Raw genomic sequence first — 20,329 nt, 5'->3', positions numbered from 1 at the left:
CCCCGACTCTCTGACTGTGCCCGACGGACCGAAAAGACGTCGTGGAAGCACATGTGATGCTGGCGGTGGCTGAAGTAAGGAAGGAAGCATATCAAGAGTCTCTACTTAGTTCCTCCATCTCCTCCACGCCAATGAACGCGGGTAGCCGAGGACGTTGGCCCGAGCCTTCGCTCCGCCCAGCCCTTGAGCTATTCACAAGGTTTGCGCTTCAGTCGGCACATTAAGCCGATGACGGCCTTCAGACATTCATGATTCATGTCCACATCTCCTCTGACAGTCGCTTTCGGCCCCAGTGAGCTCTTCCAATTTGTGCTTTCCCCGATGGTCACACCTCTCCCTGCAAGAATGGATGATACGCCCATACGAAAACGCAAGAGCAAGTTGAAAGCCTGCTACCGGTGCCATCGGCGCAAACAACGATGTGTCGGCTATCCGACCTGCAGCAACTGCCTGGCGGGCAATGCGGCCTGCGTGAGGGAAACCCCGCCGACCTCGGGACGCTTTGCTGGCCTTTCCAAACAGGAGCTGGTTGAGAAGCTGGAGATTGTGTTTGCTGACCGAGAGGCTCCTGCCGACCGCTGGCGGCAGTCGACTGCTTCGCCAACCAGGGCTGGCGCTGACTACCCCGACGGCCCTCAAGACGGTGATGCTGCTCCAGAGGAAGGCGGGAGGACGTCCAACGACGAAAATGGCCGCCATGTGTCGCTTTGCAGTGCTGGCGACGCCGATGATCCTGCGCAGCCCACGCCCGACAACGAGGTGTGGGACAAGGAGGCCACTCCCCAGGGCCATCTCAGTCCCTTGCAGTCAGAGAATGATCGACTCGAAAAGGCACCACCACCTGACGACCGGCTCGGGGAGCAGCTTCTCACGACATACTTGGAGAACATGCATCGACGGACGCCCTACCTAGATCTGGCCGACATCCTCGACATGCACGCGAGAAGACACTCGGATCTCCTCGCCGATGCACCGTCCAGACACGGTGGCTTCCGGCTCTACATGATCTACGCCATCGCCGCCGCGATCATGCGGATCACACGACCATATACCTCGACGCTCCCGGAGCGATATTTTGCCACGGCCCTGCACTTCAAGCGCACCTGGGAAGGCGAGGACCCCGTGCGCGACATCGAAGCCATCCTCCTGATCCTCTACTATAAACTTCGTATGTCCTTGGACTCTCGCATGTGGTATCTGGTGGGCCTGGGCGTGAGGACCGCGATCGACGCGGGCATGCACCGCGAGTACTCGTACCGAGGTCTCGACCCCAAGAAGGCGAGCGCGAGGCGCCGCATATTCTGGAGCATCTACGGGTTGGAGAGAAGGGTGGCCTGGTCTCTACGGCGGCCCTTTTGTCTCGCCGACTACGACATTGACACTGAGGAGCCAGCCGCATCCGACTATTACATCCCCGACAGCATTGCCAGTGTTCAACGGGCGGATCACCCTTTAAGCGGAGGCCCGGTTGCAGCCCGCTCGCAAGTCCATGCGTCTGCGGCGGTTTTCGGCTTGACAAGGATCATGTCTCGAGTATATGTCGACATTCACCGCGTCGACAAGCCTATCGCCGACTTGAAGAAGGAGGTACCCACGCAGCTGGCCCTGCTTCGACAGTTTGAGAGCACCTTACCCAAGATCGCCGCACGCGATCAGGATTGGGTCACGATGCACTACCAGGACTGCGTCCGGAAGGTCATCGAGCCCTTCTTGCGGATGCTCCAGCCACACGATGAGCTGATGCAGATCTGCCTCCAAGCGTCCGGCCACATGTGCCAGCTGTTCCGAAGGATGCGCATGAGGAGTTTGTCAGCCTACTCATTCCTGATGATCAACTCGTTTTTCATTGCCGGGATGAATATCTGGTGAGAGAGAGCCTTGGGATTTCTTTCCGCACCCGCATGTCTGGGGGCATAGCGTGATTCGGACTGACGGTGGTGTCTAGTTACATCCTCTTCAAAGCACCTTTCCTGTGGAGCACAGCCACTTCGAACGACCTGCGCGCCTGTTCCTCTACGCTGTCCGCCATGGCCGAGACGAACCCCAGCTTGAGAAAGTACCGCGACGTGCTGGAAAGCATCATCGACAGCACGATGGAGCACGTCGACCAGTTTTCCCAGCCGGCGGCCACGAGCGTCTGTCGCTGCGCCAACTGCAACCCCAGCGTCCACGGCGACAACGGCGAGGAGAACCGATCGGCCTTCCACCAGCTGGGCGGCACGTTCACGCGCCTCAAGTTCGAGTTCCCCTCGCAGTCCTATCCTGAATACACCCTTGGTTTCGATCGCGCTGGACGAACTCGGCCCACAGTGGAATCCAGCACCAGCAGTGGCCGGTCCACGGATGCTCAGCATCCTCCGCTCCAACACCAACACCAACACCCGCACCCCTTTCCGCACCACTACTCGCCCATCTCGTACTCCCGCGTGCCCGGGTACGGCCAGGACGTGGACAACTTCGTGTTGCCGGACCTGTGGGACTTCTCGGGCATGGACGCCGCGGGCGGGCCCGCGGCCCCTTTCCTGGCCGGCGGCGAGCCGTTCTTGCAGCAGAGCATGGACGAGTTCCTCCTCCGGGGCGCGCAGAGGGACCGATTCGCCTATTCGTGACGGCGGAGAAATGCTGATCCCTGGGCGAGGGAAGAAGGATCTCGACCACCCTCCACGTACGTACCAAGGTAGATTTCCAAATATCACGCCTTTCTCCCGATTCATGGGCACAGATGGCGGAAAACGTCGTGATGGCGAGGAAAACCGAATTATTGGGTGCGCCGACAAATCTCCAATGTTCCTCGCGGCTTCGGACGTCGGCCACCCATGTCCTAACGCCTATTTTCTTCAACCGGCGAATAACCGTCGCTCGCCGGGGTCTTGTATCCACCTCTCCACGGTATAGTGCGCGCTATATGGGCATGGTATGTCAGTCGATGGGGCCGAGGAACCCGTCGGCGCTTGTCACTTTCTCGTCCCCTCCATCGGGACAGACTGTGTTGGTCAATGTGTGTGTGTGGCGCCGGGTTCCCGTGGCATACTCGCCTTTCGGGCTGAAAGGCCAGAAGTCGGTGTGGCAGTGGGATAACGAATAGTTCACACTTGGAACGGGGGCGCAGGAGTAGTTAGTGGCCACTTATGCAGATATGTGCTCTGGGCAGAGGAGGTCTACGAGGCGCTGGGTACAGCGGGCAGTGTTGCCTCGGCCGGACGGGGCCCTGATACACTTCCTCAAGCTGGCTGGACCTCAATCCTCAACGGTGGGACGCTGTGGTCACAGGGCTTCGAAAAGGAGGGCCTGGTGATTGCCATGTTTGGACGAGACTGTATAACCCACTATGCCGACTACGAGGATGGATTGTTGGCCAGAGTGTATGTACGTTGTATTGATGACAGGCCACGAAATAGAAGAACAAGAGCGAGCGATTCAAGAAACACAGGCCTTGCGTTTTGTCTGTCCACCAGCCTCCCATCTTATCCATATTTGATGGCTCACGAGACCATATACAAGACGCCCTCTCCCCAAGAATGAAAGCCTAGGTCAACAGCTGCCAGTGCAGCGCATAGTCGAACTCGGGCTGCCTTGCGACGCCCTCCTTCGGTCCCCGCGCGTCGTCGGCCCAAGGCTTGACCGGCTCCTGGGTCTCGGCCTCGAGGTAGTACGCGTCGGGACACGAGGCGAAGCCCATCTTGGGCTGAGCGCGGTAGAAGGCGTCGAACCGTGCGTCAAGCGCATCGGCGAGGTCGGCCACGCGGCCGTTCGGGTGCAGCGTCCTCCAGGGGTGGACGCACACGCTGTCGCGGCAGGTCTTGAGGACCATCATCAGGGCGTCGAGGCGCGGGAGGATCTGCGCCAGCGGCCGCCCCGCGATCTGGTAGGAAGAGTATGCGCCTATGTCGGCGGCCATGTTGACGACTTGATAGGCATCGGTCTGGTGGTTTTCGCGGTGGCGTTTAGCTGGGGAAAGTGGTGTGTGACTGTGGGAGAGAACAAGGTGCAATACGTACCTTTAGATCGTAAAACTCGGTCTCGTTGGTGCACCACACCGCGTAGTACAGGCTGTAGTCTTGAGACACCAGTCGGAGGCCCTTGTACGTGTTGTTCAGATAGTAGTTGCGCCACTTGCCGGCTTCGCGCTTGTTGTCCGTGCGGCCGCCGTAAAGGCCTTCGGGGACGCCCTGCACAACCAGAACAAGGGAGAAGAGTCAGTGGATCAGTAGTTCATGTACAAACGGAACCGAGTCAATTGGCAAACAGGCAGGGGGGTTCGCGGTGGTTTTGCTTACATAGCCCCAATACTCAATAGTCGCGTGCTCATGACGTCGTGGCGGATCTTCGTCCAGCTCCCAGTCCTGTCCGCTTGGGCTCCGTCCCAGCGGAATGGCTGTGCCATCCAACTGCTTACTGGCCCCGGCGATCTGGAGCAGAGTCGAGCTCACGTCGGTGTGGGTGGTGATCACGTCGACCACGCCTCCGGCATCGATGCCCGGGCCGCGCAAGTAGAATGGGATGTGAATGTCGGTATCTGTTTTGGGAAAGGCAAAGGAAATGGTCAACAATGTCACTTTCGAGAGCAATATCCACTGGATGGCCACTTGGCTTACCATATCCACATTCCTTGCCAGGATTCATCCGGTGCTGGCTGATGTGGTACCCGTTGTCCGTGGTGTAGAAGATGTACGTGTTGTCCAGCTCTCCGGCGTCCTCGAGCTGCTGAATCAGCTCGGCCAACATCTCATCCACGGCTTGCAGCGCCCGCAGTCTCTGCCGCTGATAGTGGTCGTTGTAGGCCAGGACGGTGTCGTTCAAGCTTGGGAGGGAACTAATCCACCCGATGCTGCCCTCGATGGCTGCATTGTACGCCTTGGTGCGGGGGATCTTGTAGTCGGTGAACATGTGCTGGTGGCGAGGTGCAGCCATGGGCTCGAGCAGGTACGAGAGGTCCTTCTCTGGCTCCAGTACCCAGTTCGAATGAGGCGCGATGGGTGCCACGGTCAGGAAGAACGGCCGTTGTTGCTGATCATCCCCACCGTCATCGCCTGCCGCAGCGAGATGTTGCAGGCCCTCGTGAAGAAACGCCTTGGCCTTGCTCGCCACCACGTCGGTCGAGTACTGGCCTGCGTAGCTGACGGGCTCCTCGCCGTTGTGGGTCATCTTCGCGTTCCGGTACTGGTAGGTGTATGGGTCGAGCAGGAAGTCGGAGCCGTTGAAGCCTCGGGCGTAGGGCATGTCGTAGTTGTCGACCGAGTGGAAGTTGTACAGCTTGCCCGTGTAGTAGGTGTTGTAGCCCGCCTGCTGCATCCACAGGAACAGGTTGTCGTCGTTGAAGCCCTGCGACACGAACTTGGGGTATCCCCCGTGTGGCGGGGCCACGTTGGTGATGTTGTGATTGTGTGCCGCTCGCCCTGTCCATAGTGTTGCCCGTGATGGGCAGCAGAGTGCAACAGTGCAGAAGTGCTGAGCATATGTCGTGCCTTTGTTCACGATCAGGTCCTGCAACGCGTTCGATCAGCGGGAGTGCAGCCAAAGGTCTCGCAGCGCGTCTCTTCACCAACCTGTAAATATGGCATGTGCTCGGCTGCCTCCATGTGGCGGTCCTGGTCGTCAGTGAGAATGAACAAGATGTTGGGCCGTTTCTGTCCTGCCAGGCCAAAGCCCACAAGGAGCAAAGTAACAAGCACATACTGCAGCATGATGCTTGAGTGCTCGTTGTTCGCTAACTTGTTGTCGATAGAGTCTGTGCTGCCGTCACCCTCGTCACCCTTGAGGTGTGCTCGATACTGCGAAGGGTCTTTGGAAGTGATTGTACTTGATTCCTTCAATACCAGTCAAGCCTGTTGGGTTGGTATCTGTGATCTTCGCTTTTTGCCCAAGACCTCAGCTGGGTAGATTGTCATTGATTAGAAGTCTTTCGAGAGTTGCAAGCAGAGAAAAACAAAACGAAACCCCTCATACACTAGATCCATTCTGATTTTGGTCATGATCAAGTGCTGGGATAGTAGAGATCTGGGGAAGGTCGAGGTCCGCACCCCGTCGGCAGAGAATGTCAACAGGCCCATACGGTAGTGCCGGCGGAGAAGATCGATCTTTTCCTGCTGTAGCTCTTCGTACCCTGAGAACACCAAGCATTGGACAACAGTCACACCCGCATAAGAGGGCTGGCCACGGTTTCTCGAGAGTTGCGAAAGACGGACGGTGCCACAGTGGAAATCCGCCATGTTGATCCCGCGCTCTCACCGTTAGACTGAACTCAATGTCCCTCGAGTCACGCCGATATGAAGCCGACGCCCGACACTCCGAATCGTTTGCTCGTTTCAGTTCGAAGGAGGTGTGCCCTTGTCGGCAGTGGAGAGCTTTCGGAAAGACGGCTTCAGCAAGGATCAAGATGCCTCTGCTTGAGGGGTTGCTGAATGACAAGCACAAGCACACCGAGCCTGGGACAATGCCCGTCCCTCGGATCCGTCGATCATCCGGCTGCAACTCTGGCAGCGTGGAAAAAAGGGAAGGAAATGACCCCAATAAATGAGACGGCTGTTCCGCACAGCAAGGCACCGAGTAGCATGGAAGCGGGCGTGCCAAAGAAAGAATTGCCATGGCTGTCCAGGAGGAACGGCAAGGCCTTGAGGTGTCAGTGGATGAGACTACATCTCTCCTGCGACAGCACCCTCATCTCGAGCAACAATCGCACGACAGCTACAAGACATTGATCCGGCATTCCGAGGTCGAAGCTGCTGAGGATGTCCAAGACGAGGCAAGCAAGACCGAAAAGCCCTTTCCCAAGGCCATCATTCGGACGGTGTTCCCCATCCTGCTCATGGGTCTGTTATTTCTTTCCCCTGACGAGGTCTTGCAGCCGCTAACCTTGGGCTGCAAAAGGCGTCTTTCTCGCGAATGGCGACAGCTCCGTGGTGCTCGCCACGAACCAGCACATCGCTTCTGAATTCGACGCGTTATCATCAGCAGCCTGGCTGTTGACCACCTACACGCTGGCGCAATGCTCGTCGCAGCCTCTGGTACGTGTTTGACCGACCCGGCCTCGTGCCCTCGACGCATGGAATTTCCGGGGCAAAGAGAGTAACGGGAGATCCCACTAGTATGGCAAACTCAGCGACATTTTTGGCAGGAAGAGGAACCTTGCATTCTGTTGGACGAGCTTCGCTATCGGATGTATGATCATGTCAGTGGTTGCCTCTCGCCAGCCCAGCTCTGTCAATACCACAGCATGCTGACACCATCAAGTGGCATCAGCAGGACCTACTGGCAGGTTCTGGCGGGTCGAGCCATCAGCGGCATTGGGGCGTCTGGAATGGTTGCATTGACCTCGATTGTGGTTGCCGGTATGTTGGTCAATTTTGCCTACACAATGGCCTCTATGCCGCTGGTATGTGCTCGCGCCACAGTTCTAACCCGGGATAGATCTCCTCCCTCTCAGGTACGTCGCGCAGTACCGAGCATACATCAATTTCACTGCCACCATGGCGAGGTCCATAGGAGGTCCGACGGGCGGGTGGTTGGCTGGCAGCATCGGCTGGAGATGGTATGTCGCAGGGCTTCGCATTTCCCAACATTTATGGCCTCCTCTTGCTAACCTGACCTGTTGTAGGTGCTTTGTCGCGCAGTGTCCGCTGGCTCTGTGCGGTCTTGCCCTCGTTCTCTGGCGGCTCCCCGAGCACAATCAGCCTGACAGCACCGAGAACTCAGCAGAGGGGGAAGAAGAGAGCAAAGCCGGGTCTAAACTCGCCCGCATCGACTTTCTCGGAGCCTTTGCGTTGATGGGTACGGTGTTGACCTGCCTTCTATCTCTCGACCAGGGTACCAAGGGTATGTCGTGGCATTACCTGGTGCCGCTGGTCTGCGCCTTCGTCGTCTTCGCAACCACATTCATTGTCGTCGAGAAAAGCTACGCCAAAGAGCCGATCTTGCCGCTGCAGCTGATCTCGAAGCGCGACGTCTTCACTCCATACCTCATTGTCAGCTGTCAATCAGCAGGCCAGTTTGGGGTACGTACCCTGCGCAATGTGCTTCGATTCCTTGTGGACGGGAGGCAGGGAGGCAAGCAGTGACGGGCTGACATGTCTTATATCTCGTTTAGCTTCTCTACGGCATCCCGATATACTTCCAAGTCGCCGCGGGCGAGTCCGTCTCTCGAGCGGGCAGTCGGATCGTGCCCGTGGTGATTGGCAACGCCACGGGCACCCTCCTCGGCGGCCACCTGATCAGCAAGACCAAGCGGTACAAGTACCTCACCGTGTGCGGCATCTGCTGCTCCCTGACGTGCTTCACCCTCATGTGCCTGCGCTGGCACGGCGCCACCAACTGGGCCGAGTCGTGCTACGTCTACCTGGCCGGCTTCGGCATGGGCACCACCCAGTCCACCACCTTCGTCCACCTCGCCGCCAGCCTGGAACACGCCGAGATCGCCATCGCCGGCACGACGTGGTTCCTCGCGCAGAGCTTCGGGTCGCTGGTCGGCGCCAGCTTCGCGACTGCCCTGATGCACCGCGTGCTGATCTCCACCCTCGAGAGGAACCTCGCCGGGTTGGAGGACAAGGTCACGGTAAGCGTCCCTCTCTTTCTGTGTATTCGACTGTGCCCAGCAGGCCGATCTACCTGTGTGGTATATATCCGGACTCGCTGACCGCCACGCTGTAGATCATTCGACGCGTCACGTCGAGCGTCGCATCCATCCACAAACTGCCAGAAGGCATCCAAAAGATCGTGGCCGAAGCCTATATCACCAGCTTGGTGAATTCAGATGGTGAGTGGCCTTGCTTTCAGAACCCGCTTGATGATCGAGAATCTGGACACTGAACGTGCAACTTTACTTCTTAGGACTTTCCATCTTCTTTGTCTCTTGTGCGTTGATGGCCACCCTGACCTTGAGAGAGCGGCCTTTGTGAGATAGATAGAGAATGGCTCATAGAGAGGTACCTGGGCCTTGGAGTGCGGTGATTAGAAGTTGATAAAAGGGCGTAAGTGATAGTACATAGCAGGGACATCATGACGATGGGATAACCACTACGAACCCATTGCACGGGCCTGGGTGATATACCAAAGTCGATCTAGATTACTGAACCGGCGGATAATCTGCTCTATATGTTCTAGTAATTCTACTACACATCCAACATATCGTGGAAGACATCGCTATGCTGCTCGATCTGCTCAAGCGCGGTGGAAACCTCTTGCTCACTCTTGAAGAAACACTCAGGTCCGCCACACAAGTCTATGTTCCCGCTCAAGGTGAGCTTCTGGCAAATGTGACGGTGGTGCTTCGAGTCGGAGGCCGAGAAGAACCGTACCACCATCCCTTGCCTGCTGTAATCTTGTACAATGTCGAGGAGGGTCTGGGTGACACAGTTGTCGATGGTCGCGGATGGGCCAAAGTTGAAGAGAATCACATGGCCCGTCTCGCTCTGAGATATCACTTGCTGGTCGGCGAGTGGATCGATGGAGGAGGATCGGCCCCAAACCCTCCTTCTCGTCTTGCTCCACTGCAGCGCCAGGGTGTTGTTGACTCGACGCTCCAAATCTTCCGAGCTCGTAAAGGTCAAGGGGCCAGTGATGGTGACTACCGTCAGATTGTCAGAGGAGAAGTGTGCACGGGCTTTTCCAATGACGTTGGTGTTCTCGGTTGCTGCTTCGGATGACCAGGACGCAGCGGGTGGATACAGAGAAACACCTGCCTGGGTCGCAGACCGGACTACTCTCAACAGCGACAGGAGGACACCAACCGTCAACCCCGCCGTCAGAGAGACGAAGACTGAAGCTCCGACGACGAGTGCCATCAGCGACAATTCCGACCAGCCCCTGACTCGCAGAAAGAACGCGACCTCGGAAGGGCACTCTTCGATCATGGAAACCCCGACTTCGGTGAGTAAGGCTGCGAGGACGCATTTGGGGACGTAATGAAACGCTGGAAGCAGCACGAGCAGGCAGGTGGCAATCATCAGACTGAGCAAGACGCTGCTCATGGGAGTTCTGCCACCTGCGGCAACGTTGAGCTTGCTTCGCCCATAGCCTCCAAAGGACGGGAGTGCGTTGAAGCAGCCAGCAACGGCGTTGGCCGTGCCCAATGCGACGAGCTCCTGGTTGGTGGTTGATGTGAACGTCTCGCCTCTCGCATCTTCCTTAGCGGCCTTTCGCAGCGTGTGGATGGTCAGGATGGATTCGAAAAGACCGGTCGTGGCCAATGTCAGACACGTTCCCAAGGTGTCCTGGAGAGCCTCGATGTGTCGCCGCTGGAATGGCCACTGGACGATCGGCACGGACGGCGTGTCTTTTCCTGGCCGCAAGGATCCTAGGATTTCGAGCCCCTGATCTTGCCATTGGAAGATATAAGTCAAGAAGGCGGCCAGGAAGACAATCAGGAGGCGGTCCGGGAAAAGCACAACCCTGGGATACTGTGTTTTGAACGACGTTTTGACTGACCTAGATTTGTCTAACATTAGTGTGATCCCTGCTGACCAGGTGGATCTACTGACCGGGCCGTCATGACCAGAGCAAAGCTCGAAATTGAGACCAATGCCGAGAGCAGATGGAGATGGCGCAGATTCTCCAGAATGAAGACGAACTTGCTGGCAATGCTGATGTTGGTGCGAGAGGCGGACGCATCATGATGTGCTTGCACCAGAGGAGTCAACCCCAGTGCCGGTATCGTCTGTTCGACGACGACTCCAACACCCAGGGCCAGAATGAAGCCTCTCACAAAGGGGCGGTTGAGGATACAGCTCACAAAGCCCAGCCTGGTCAAGCCGGCAACGAGGAGAATTGTACCCGCGGTGGCCGTTATGGCTCCCACGAGCTGAGCATCATACGCAGGGTCCGCGTCGGTGTCGTTGTTACCCTTGTTGGCCAACCTGACAGCTATCCCCACAAGCAGCGAGCCTGGAGCTTCGGGGCCGATGATCATCTGAGGACATTGACCAAGCAGGGCATAGATCAGCGTGCAGACAATGAAGGACACCATCCCGCTCGTGGGGTGTGCGTGGCCAGCTAGTGCAAACGAGACGGACAAGGGGGCGTATATCGCTGCGACGGTCATGGCGCCCATGAGATCCCCAGATAGATACTCGAGGCGGTACTTTGTTATCCATCTGAGGCCTGGCAGCAAAGATGCGAGGAGCCTCCCGTGCGGACGTCGTCCTTTTCGCGTGCGACCGCCCTCTATCTTCGTCTCATCGCTTGAGCTCGTGTATAGAGTCGCAGTCCGAGACCGGCATGTTTTGTTTGTCGAGGAAGGACCATATTGTGGGCATTGGTTCTGGTCGAGCAGCAGACCATCGCTCTCTGTTCCTCCTCTTGCAGCGTCCATGCCGTCGCCTCATCGCTGTCCATGGCTGAAGGGAATCTCATGGGTCGTAATTAAATCTTGTTTGACTGTCAGCTGTGTCGGACGACGTTCCATCCCCATATGTGTCGGGTTGCGTGAACCTAGAGTTGTGCATGAGGATCCTGCAATTGATGCTGGATTCATCGGCGTTCGGCGGTGAGGCAGAAGGGTGACTTGTTCTCGACGCCGACGGAAATCTCAGGCACAACCGACGAGGCCGATCGCCGACAGAGTTGAGCTCGGCTGCTCCGAGCCGCTCGACGAAGGTTTTTGGCCATCAAGAAATTGCTGAGACGGGCAGCCAAATGCCCCATGTCTCGACTCTCGACCCGCAGGAATCTCTCTCTACCCCGTGGAGTCAAAGTCTACCCCAGACCCCGTGGCCGAATGTCCGTCACGCACACCTTCGACAGACCGCGCGGTTCATCGCAAGCACGACATGTCTGTAGCTCGGTACATCGATGCTCATGGGCTATAATAACACCCTCGTCTGGCTGTGCGTTGTGGGCGATGTGGAAACTCGCCAGTCGAAGAGCTCTTCCTCCGTGCCTCGACCCTTGAACAACTGCCCGCCCTTCCACCACGGCAGCAGCAATCAGTCACCATGGCAGAGAAAAGTATGCACCATGTCGAGGATCTCCTCGCTGCCACCGTCTTCGACCCTGCCGTTGACGAGAAGAGCGAGCTCTCACGGCTCCCCTCCGAAGTCCAACTCGACCCCAAGGCGGAAAAGCGACTCCTGCGCAAGATCGATCTCCGACTGATTCCCATCGTGGTCCTTCTCCATACGGTGTCTCTGATCGATCGCACCAATATCTCGGCCGCCCGAGTCTCGGGCTTGGACGAGGACCTGGACCTCGCCGTCGGGTATCGAGCGTCCATCGTCACCTCGACCTTCTTCATCGGCTACATCGCCTTTGATATTCCCAGCAACATCCTGCTACCCAAGATCGGCGCCGCGCGGTTTCTCGGCACCATTACGTTCCTCTGGGGCATCATCACCATTGTGCTGGGATGTGTCAACAGCTGGCAAGGCTTCGCCGTGCTACGCGTTCTCCTGGGCATCTTTGAAGCTGGGTATGCAAGTTTGATGTCTTCTGTCCATTGAGGCTAGTCAGGAAGAAAGCTGAATCCCCCACAGAAACACTCCCGGCTCCATCTTTCTCGTGTCGGCCTGGTATCGCAGGTACGAGGTGCAAATACGACTGGGATACTACTATCTGTTTTCCATGGGCCTGGCGGCCTTTTCCAACCTCCTCGCCTATGGCATCGTCCAGATTGCACACCACACGACCTGGAAGGGCTGGCGGTGGCTGTTCGTGATCGAAGGATCGGTCACCAGCCTTCTCGGGCTCATTGCATATTTCCTACTGGTGGACTTCCCCAACTCGCCCAAAAACAAGTTCCTCACCGAGGAGGAGAAGGAAATGGTCACCGCTCGCCTGGCGGCGGAACGCGGCACCCACGAGGAACACAAGGTGACCTGGAGATCCGCGGGCCAGGCCCTCTGCGACTGGAAAGTCTGGGCCTGTACGTACATGTACATGAGCGCCACGATCGGCTCCTACGCCTTTTCGTTCTTCCTCCCGCTCATCTTGAAGAAGAGCATGGGCTATTCCCAGACCCTGTCGCTGGTCCTGTCGACGCCCCCTGCCATCTTCGCCGTCATCACGTCCATGACCATCTCCAAGCTCTCGGACAAATTCAGGATGCGAGGCCCCTTTTACGTTCTTCAGTGTGTCATGGGTGTGGTCGGCCTAGCCATGACGGGCTATCTGAAAGCGCCTGCTCCAAGGTACGTCGCATCGATCCCAAGGCCAATAGTGCCGTCGTGTTGGTCTAGACGGTGACTGAGTGACCATGATCAGGTATGTTGGGGTGTTCTTGGGCTATGCCGGAGTCAACGGCATGGTTCCAGCTGCCCTGGCATGGCAGGCCAACAACTGCCGAGAAGGCCGGAAGCGAGCGGTGGCAGGCGGCCTGCAGATCATGTTTGGCGCCAGCGGAGGTCTCGCCGCCACCTACATTTACCGCCAGCAGGTACATTGTGCCCCTTCTGTTACCCATCTCACGTGCGTTGGGAATTTGTTCCTCACTGACCGACCATGGACAGGATGCCCCTGGATACGTGCCTGGCATGACCACCGTCATGGCCGTTGTCGCTGTCGCCATGGTGGTGGCCGTAGGCACGTCGCTGGCGGTTCGGAAACTCAACAAGGACGCCGACCAAGGGAAACGCATCCTGGAAGGCATCGAAGGGTTCAGGTATGCCTGGTAGAAGACTCCGTCTCGCGTGAACTGTCGGGGCGTCGCTTTTCCTTTCACAGCACGCAGTGGATGGAGACGATGGTCGTGCGTAACTGCGGGTGGGATCGAACGGAGTTGGTTGGTTGGTGGGTTGGTTGGTTGATTGGTAAAGCTCGAGTGACGATTCCTTTTTGCTCTGTGCACGTACACGATGAGCATTGGCGTGGCGGGTTACGAGACACGTGGAGAGGAGAGTTAACGAAGTCATGTTCCGGCGTACCTTGGATCTAATTGATCTGCTGATAATGCGAAGGACTGATGTTGCGCCTGAGACAGTTGCCGTTTTACGTGCGCTTCAGGCGTTACCTGATTGCGCCTAGTGCCAGGAGGTCTTGCGACATGGCAGGACTCAGGAGAGGTCTTCCTGGCACCTAGCATTTTGTATATAGACGATCAGACCTGGCCTGAGGGCAGGTACAGGCAGACAGACCAATCCATGACCTATTCACGATCCTGCCAATCCAACAACTGAGGCCGCTTCTCTCGGTTGTTGAATCTCAAGCTGAGAGAGAGCCTCGTCTTCGTAGAAAAGGAGTGTCTGGTTGCTCCCAGGACGTATCCTGGCCGATGACAAAAGATATACACATGATTTCTCATCCCGCCCACGCAAGTTCGGCGTATAGACAATAGTATTCACCGCCGACACTATATCTGGCCTCGGTACCCTATTTGGGGACTTGGCCTGCCGCTTTACGTGGGAACATTCTAGCCTAGCTTAACTTCGACTCAGCCTTAGCGTTAAGCTACTTAGCCTGCTTGGGCCGCCGCTTAACTTCTAAATCCTTCTCATCAGGCGTACTTAGTTGGCTTTCATGGATAGACGAACTCCAGGTTTAGGTCGACCGGTAGACGGAATGGGTTTGGCTCAACCTCTGTATCACGCGGCACGAATAGGGGTGCCAGCAGTCGCTGAGAAGATATTGGAACGAAACACCGATGTCAACGCCCAAGGAGGAGACTATGGGAATGCACCGCAGGGAGCATCATGGGGAGGCCATGAAGCGGTAATCCTGCTCCCACCATTCGCTGGCGTCCGAATACCTATGTCGCACAATACACAATGATCCCGGGCTTCCTGGCTAGATTGAGGTCTAGCGTGTGGACTTCCGCGCCCAGAGTACAAGGTCCTTGCACATGATCAGGCGTGACATCAAAACCTCCCCTTCGGTTCCTCCGTGCAGCCTTTGTCGGGGTAGAAAAGCGAAAATCGTCGGGGAAGCCTATACATACCTTGTCGTTGTGCGGTGCTTATCTACCGAAGGCTCTTCCTAACACAACGCTACCTGGTCACACTGTCTAGGGCAGTGTAGAACAGGTCGATCAACTGTAACCCGTCGCAAACGAAGTTAGCAATGTGTATTGCACACAGCCAATAGTGGCTTCTAGACTTACCCAAGCACGGTATCCCTCGTCGTCTCCACACCTCTGAAATATGGCAAGTTCGTCGTCTATCCTATATGGAGAGACGTATACTACGTCTCGCAAATTCTGATCCTTCTCCAGCCCCAGGAAAAATGCTTCGGCCTGGACGCTGTCACCAACTCTGCAAAGGAGAAATGCCACGGCCGCTTCTCCGAGTTTTCGGACAGATGGCCAGTTCTTACACGTTTTCATGGTCTCGCCTAATGTCGTAGGTGGTTCGACGGTAGGCTACAATAAAAGTGAGCCCGGCGAACTTCGAACTCATTCAACATCCCCCGCTGATGAGGCGCTTTCCGTGCCTGTTCTTATCCGCAATCACGATATAGGAGACATCCTTACCTCTCCGTCAGTAACAACGGCCACAATCACGGGCTTTTTGAGACTGTTTGTGTCTGCCTTCTCCAAAATCATCGGGTCAACGATTTTCATCCTGAGCCGTTGTCCGAGTCTTGTATTTCCGCTGTAGTCAACCATTTGGACCTTTTGCATGATGTCGTCTACATCGGTTAAATTATTGAACTGTCCATCCTCCTTGAAGTTGATGAATCGAACAGACATCCCCGACGGTTCGAGAATGGTCGCGAATTTTGCAACACTTTTGACGGTCTCTTGCAGGGCACTTATTCGGCTTCCTATGTTCATGGACGTGCTATCGTCTACAAACCCGTCAACTGCTGTTCTAAAGAGTGCCGATGCTCGCTGGATGGATGAGACATGCGTGAACCTACCACATAAAAGAACAAAATCATACAGTGCAAGCTTGGTAAGTTTGGGAGTGAATTCTGAGCTTAATCCCAGTTCCTCGGTTGCTCCCACCGCTCGAGCAGCGGTTGTTTGGGCCAGGATCTCCCGAAAAGCGGGATCTTGGTCGTAGAAAGTATTTAAATTCTCCCTGATGAACTCTGACGCAATATTCTGGTACTGGCTCACGGGCTCTGCTGCAATTCTTGGGTGTTCATCTCCGATCCGTAATCCGGACACATCGGCGGCGGGTTCGACACTTCCAAGCGGGGGTATGACAGACAGGACCTCTTTGGCAAATGCTGCTGCCGTCGCTGCCGCACGAGGCTGCCTCGGATGACAAGGCATGGAAAGTCGTTCATTAGTCCTGCCGCTTCCATCTCAAAGCAGAGGACACCACCAAGTTCTGAGCTCAGTTTGTCTCTGGCGACGCCGTCTTTGATAACTTGATTTCCAGAGGCTATCGTGCCATAGTGGACCATAGAACCCGGAGGTTCTCGTGAAAGCCGTGGCACCAGTTTCTCCTTGTTGCATTGGTCACATGTATGCCCTTCGACGACATGGGTGTAGTTTGCCTCGAACAGGAGATCATGTTCAGGATTACTAGGATCGTCCGCGAAATCTAGTCTGTGCCTATTCCGGACCAGGAAACCTGCATGACTCCTTTTGTCTCCGAGGTATTGAGCTTGCAGCTTCGCAAGTGCGCTCAGTAGCACTCTCGGCGGGCTGTTGAGAAAGCCTGTTTGCCGGTACCCTCCCGGTATAATCTTTCGAGGATCATATTGAATCACTCCACTGCGCCCAGCATTCGGTTGGCTGACCACCACATCCCCCAGCCGCACGTCTGAGTCGCCGCTGGGCACCCCGCCTCCGATGCCTACCATTAGCCCAAACCGGATTGCCGGGAATTTGGAGATCATCTGGATGGCTACCGCGGCGGCAGAGTTGGTGCCAATCCGGCCGGCTGGGAGACACGCAAGCACGACATTATGCTCGGCGATACGGCCGAAGGTGTATACATTGGAGTCACGGGAATCTGCGGGTAAGGCTTGATACTCTTCGTCCAACATATCTGCTGCGGCAGCCAGCTCGAGCGGGAGGGCACATATCCATCCGACATGAAAGTCTTCGTGTCTGAGACGGCGGGACGTCATTTGCACAGATTCGTCGACGATATGATCACTGCAGGACAGTGACGATATTTCTCGATGCCGTTCATCCCACTGCAAATCGGATACCTACCTAGATGCATTTGGCGATGGCGGGGTAATGCCAAGAACCGTACAAGTTCTACATCTCGACAAATGTCTTAGAAGACGTGAGGGCTAATAGTATAGTTGTGTGGTTATTCAGAGCCGACACTATATCTAGCCTCGGGATCCAAATTGGGGACTCAACCTATGGAAAGCTATGAAAAGAGGTGACAAAGTATCCGTCGTTCAAATTGATATGCACTCAACATGGCCGAACAGAGATCCCTCGTGTCTCCCATGGGCAAAATCCAATTGAACCATCTACCTCTACTTCGCTACCTCCACGCAAAATGGGTTGGGCGTGAAGATGCCCTGAGGGTCGGCGGCCTTTCTGACCTGCTGCAGCTTCTTGTACGTTTGCTCGTCATAATAATTCTGCCAGACATTCTTCATGTTCCAATCGCCGTACGATCCCCAGAGAACACGCCGGTCAACATCGCTGAAGTGCTGGGCCAACCCTTTATCAGTCTCGGCGTGCCATTTCTCCGCCGCCTCCTTTTGCTGGTCGTAGAAAATGTCCCATGTTCCTCCGAGGGTCGCATCCCGGAAGGTATACGCCGTCCCGTTCCCCGCGTTGTTTCGAAACATGGACTTTGTCCCTCCATACACCTGCAGTTGAGATGAAACATATAGGCCTTTGGTATTGATTGCTTCGGTAAGACGTCCGGCAAACCAATCCACCCATCCCTTCGAGGACAGATCAGCCCAATTGGTGGTTCGGGTCCGCTTGACGTAAGGGTAGGGGAATTCGCGAGCGGATCGAAACAGCCACGACGACGCGATTGTCGACATGGCCTGGCCGTTGATCTCCTTGGTGATGATGCCCCCCTTCGCGTTCTTGATCTGGTCGAAAAGATCGGGTGAGTACGGCTCGTCCCCCAAGTCGACCCACTGAGCGTAAACCACAATCAGGGGCAGCTTGAATTTGAACAGGTCGGCTATTTTGTCCTGGCCGTTGTCGATGTTGTCGGGCAATTTATCCTTGAGTTCAGACGTCGAGCCGGGAAATAGGCTGGCAAGATTGATTTCCTTGTCGACGACATTGACGGTGAAATCGTAGCCCCGTGGGAAGTTCGGATCTGCCGCCTTCTGCACCAAGAGGCTGAGCAACTGCTTCAGATTTGCTTGTGAGAACAGAAAAGCCTTCCACAGGCCCTTGGAGCCGGGAAAGTTCTGGTCCTGTTGGACCTCGACGGTAAAGTGCGTCAACACTCCCATGTTTCCAGGGCTGCCGCCGAGAAACCCAAAAAACAGGTCGGGATTGCTTTCCCTGGTGATTTTGACCACGTCGGCGTTGTGGTCGACAATCTCAAGCTCGCGCACATAGTCTCCGAGGAGTCCAAAAGATCGAGCCAGCATTCCATATCCGCCGGTTTGGACATGGCCTCCGAGGCACACGTTGATGCATTGGCCGGTTGGCATGAAGACGCCGTTGTCTTGTAAGAAGTCGAAGATTTCGGCCAGGGTCCAGCTGACACTCGACCGAATATATGCCTTGTTGTCCTCGAAGAGCAGGTTCAGATCCAGATTGGGTCGTCGGAAAGTGGGTTTCAGGTCCAATTGGATACCATCTGGGCCCGTGGAAGATGCGCCGCTGTATTGGTGGCCTCCCGTTCTGATGGCAATGGGCTTCTTGGTTGCATTCGCATACCTGATAACATTCTGAATATCTTCGATACTGGTGGGCTGCAAGATCTCCCCCGGTTTCATGTCATGCTCCTCTTTATACGTTGACGAGGCGTACAGGTTGTTCGCACGATCATAGGCCTTTGTACCCGGCTTGAGGTTGTTGCCTTGGAATGCTGGATCCATATTGTCCGGACGGTGCTCAAGCTGGGATGAGAGGCAGAGAGAGATCGAACTAGGTCATGAGGAACGAGAAAAGCATGAAAACAGGTTTCGTTGCTTCTTTATATCCTGCATCACACTGTGTCAAATGCTTTGAGCCCAGGCGGCCTCATAAACACCGCACGAAGTAGCTCGGCAAGCTGAATGTAAGAGAAGACCAGCGGGATTGGTTCCCATTCACATGCTCGTGTGCAGGCTCGATCAGCTCGGAATCTGGACCGCCGCCATACGAGCATGGAGCGACTTGGCCCCGCCCGATGAGGCTGTCACGCAGACGTTCAGCCTTGAAAACAAACCAATTACGAATTCCCCGTATTCTGCTGCAAGTGACGGCTGACCCGAGATTCAGCCTTTTGAGTTCGCATGCATTTCAGCCAGCCACTGCCAGGCATCATCTACACAGACCATCGCACAGACAGTAATTGTGGAACATGAGGAAGACATTGACAGGGTCAGCCAGCCACCATCTTTCAGCTTGGCGTGTTGACAGATGGTCTCGATCACCGCTGCCCTGCCTCTATGACTGTCGATTCGGCGGCAGACACACAGTCGTCCCTTACGTGGTCGAGAAGGATGACACAGCAAGTGATATCTCAACCCACCAATGGCCGGATAGAATAGCTCGGCAGACACTCGTTCGCTCTGTAGCCTTCTTATTCTGTAGAGCAACGGGATATCTAGTTTAGTTGAAGTCGTCGTTGCGTTGTCTTATGAACAAGTTGGATCAACTGCCTTCGCTGCTTTTTTGGATGACTTATAGTATCCGTTATGCTGAGTCGATAGCTCTAGACTTTGATTCTTCAACTACTACTCCCGAGTAATGTAAGTTGGATACACGATTGACTTTTTTACCGAGAGAGAAAAGGGCATCGTTTAACACTCAGTAGTTAAGTCCCAAGTGGCACGCTTTCCCATTTGTGGTTAGATCCCCATCACAGCTTCCAATGACCGTAGAGAGTTTCATAGACTATGTGCTCGAGGAGTGCGTCGAGGATAACCGAGAGGGAGGGTCCGGAATATGGCCCCATGCGTCTGGAATATGGCCCCCTGCGTCCAATTTGGGCTTGGGGTCGGGGACATGGCCGCTACCGGAGTCGTGGCCGGCGCCGCAGCAGCATCAGCGGTGGTGAGAGGGGCGGCTACGGGGGCGGCGGTAGGAACGATCGCACAAGAGGCTCTGGAGAAGCCGCTTGAGGAGTAGCTAGGCAAGGAGACTGGAGCGGCCGCAGCTGCCGGGACGGGGCTGCCATCGGAGCGGTCATCGGGAGTGCAGTGCCAGGACTTGGAACCCCGGCCAGCGCAGTGATTAGAGGTGTTGCTGGTGCGGCAGGGGCTGGAGCGAAGATGCTGATTAAACAAATACTTCTGACTGACTTGACCAGCCATTACTAAGCCTTCAGCGATAGGTTCTGATCATTGAAGCAATTACGCAGTACAA

At 55.9% G+C, this 20,329-nt stretch overlaps 4 protein-coding genes across 4 annotated transcripts; 2 read left to right on the top strand and 2 right to left on the bottom strand.

Annotated features, from left to right (window-relative positions):
• Positions 1–345: 345 nt before the first annotated feature.
• On the top strand, positions 346–2,609 carry PV07_00442 (uncharacterized protein; the record flags this gene model as incomplete). The annotated part of the gene is made up of 2 exons (XM_016386894.1): positions 346–1,865; positions 1,946–2,609. The coding sequence occupies 2 exons, from the start codon at positions 346–348 to the stop codon at positions 2,607–2,609; spliced, it is 2,184 nt and encodes a 727-aa protein (XP_016253822.1).
• Positions 2,610–3,374: 765 nt separating this feature from the next.
• Positions 3,375–6,209, bottom strand: PV07_00441 (uncharacterized protein; the record flags this gene model as incomplete). Its single annotated transcript, XM_016386893.1, has 6 exons — positions 3,375–3,922; positions 3,999–4,169; positions 4,278–4,516; positions 4,596–5,484; positions 5,547–5,799; positions 5,947–6,209. 6 exons carry the CDS (start codon positions 6,207–6,209, stop codon positions 3,527–3,529), a joined length of 2,211 nt encoding a protein of 736 aa, XP_016253821.1. The 3' UTR covers positions 3,375–3,526.
• A 374-nt stretch (positions 6,210–6,583) lies between these two features.
• Positions 6,584–8,891, top strand: PV07_00440 (uncharacterized protein; the record flags this gene model as incomplete). The annotated part of the gene is made up of 9 exons (XM_016386892.1): positions 6,584–6,809; positions 6,868–7,004; positions 7,086–7,168; positions 7,231–7,328; positions 7,408–7,528; positions 7,595–7,991; positions 8,084–8,548; positions 8,644–8,749; positions 8,824–8,891. The coding sequence occupies 9 exons, from the start codon at positions 6,584–6,586 to the stop codon at positions 8,889–8,891; spliced, it is 1,701 nt and encodes a 566-aa protein (XP_016253820.1).
• Positions 8,892–14,906: 6,015 nt separating this feature from the next.
• On the bottom strand, positions 14,907–16,944 carry PV07_00439 (uncharacterized protein; the record flags this gene model as incomplete). The annotated part of the gene is made up of 5 exons (XM_016386891.1): positions 14,907–14,951; positions 15,020–15,277; positions 15,389–15,705; positions 15,778–16,117; positions 16,186–16,944. 5 exons carry the CDS (start codon positions 16,942–16,944, stop codon positions 14,907–14,909), a joined length of 1,719 nt encoding a protein of 572 aa, XP_016253819.1.
• Positions 16,945–20,329: the final 3,385 nt, after the last annotated feature.

This window comes from Cladophialophora immunda, assembly GCF_000835495.1.
Source record: "Cladophialophora immunda strain CBS 83496 unplaced genomic scaffold supercont1.1, whole genome shotgun sequence".
Lineage (NCBI taxonomy): Eukaryota > Fungi > Ascomycota > Eurotiomycetes > Chaetothyriales > Herpotrichiellaceae > Cladophialophora > Cladophialophora immunda.
This window is presented reverse-complemented; position numbering and strand designations above follow the sequence as displayed.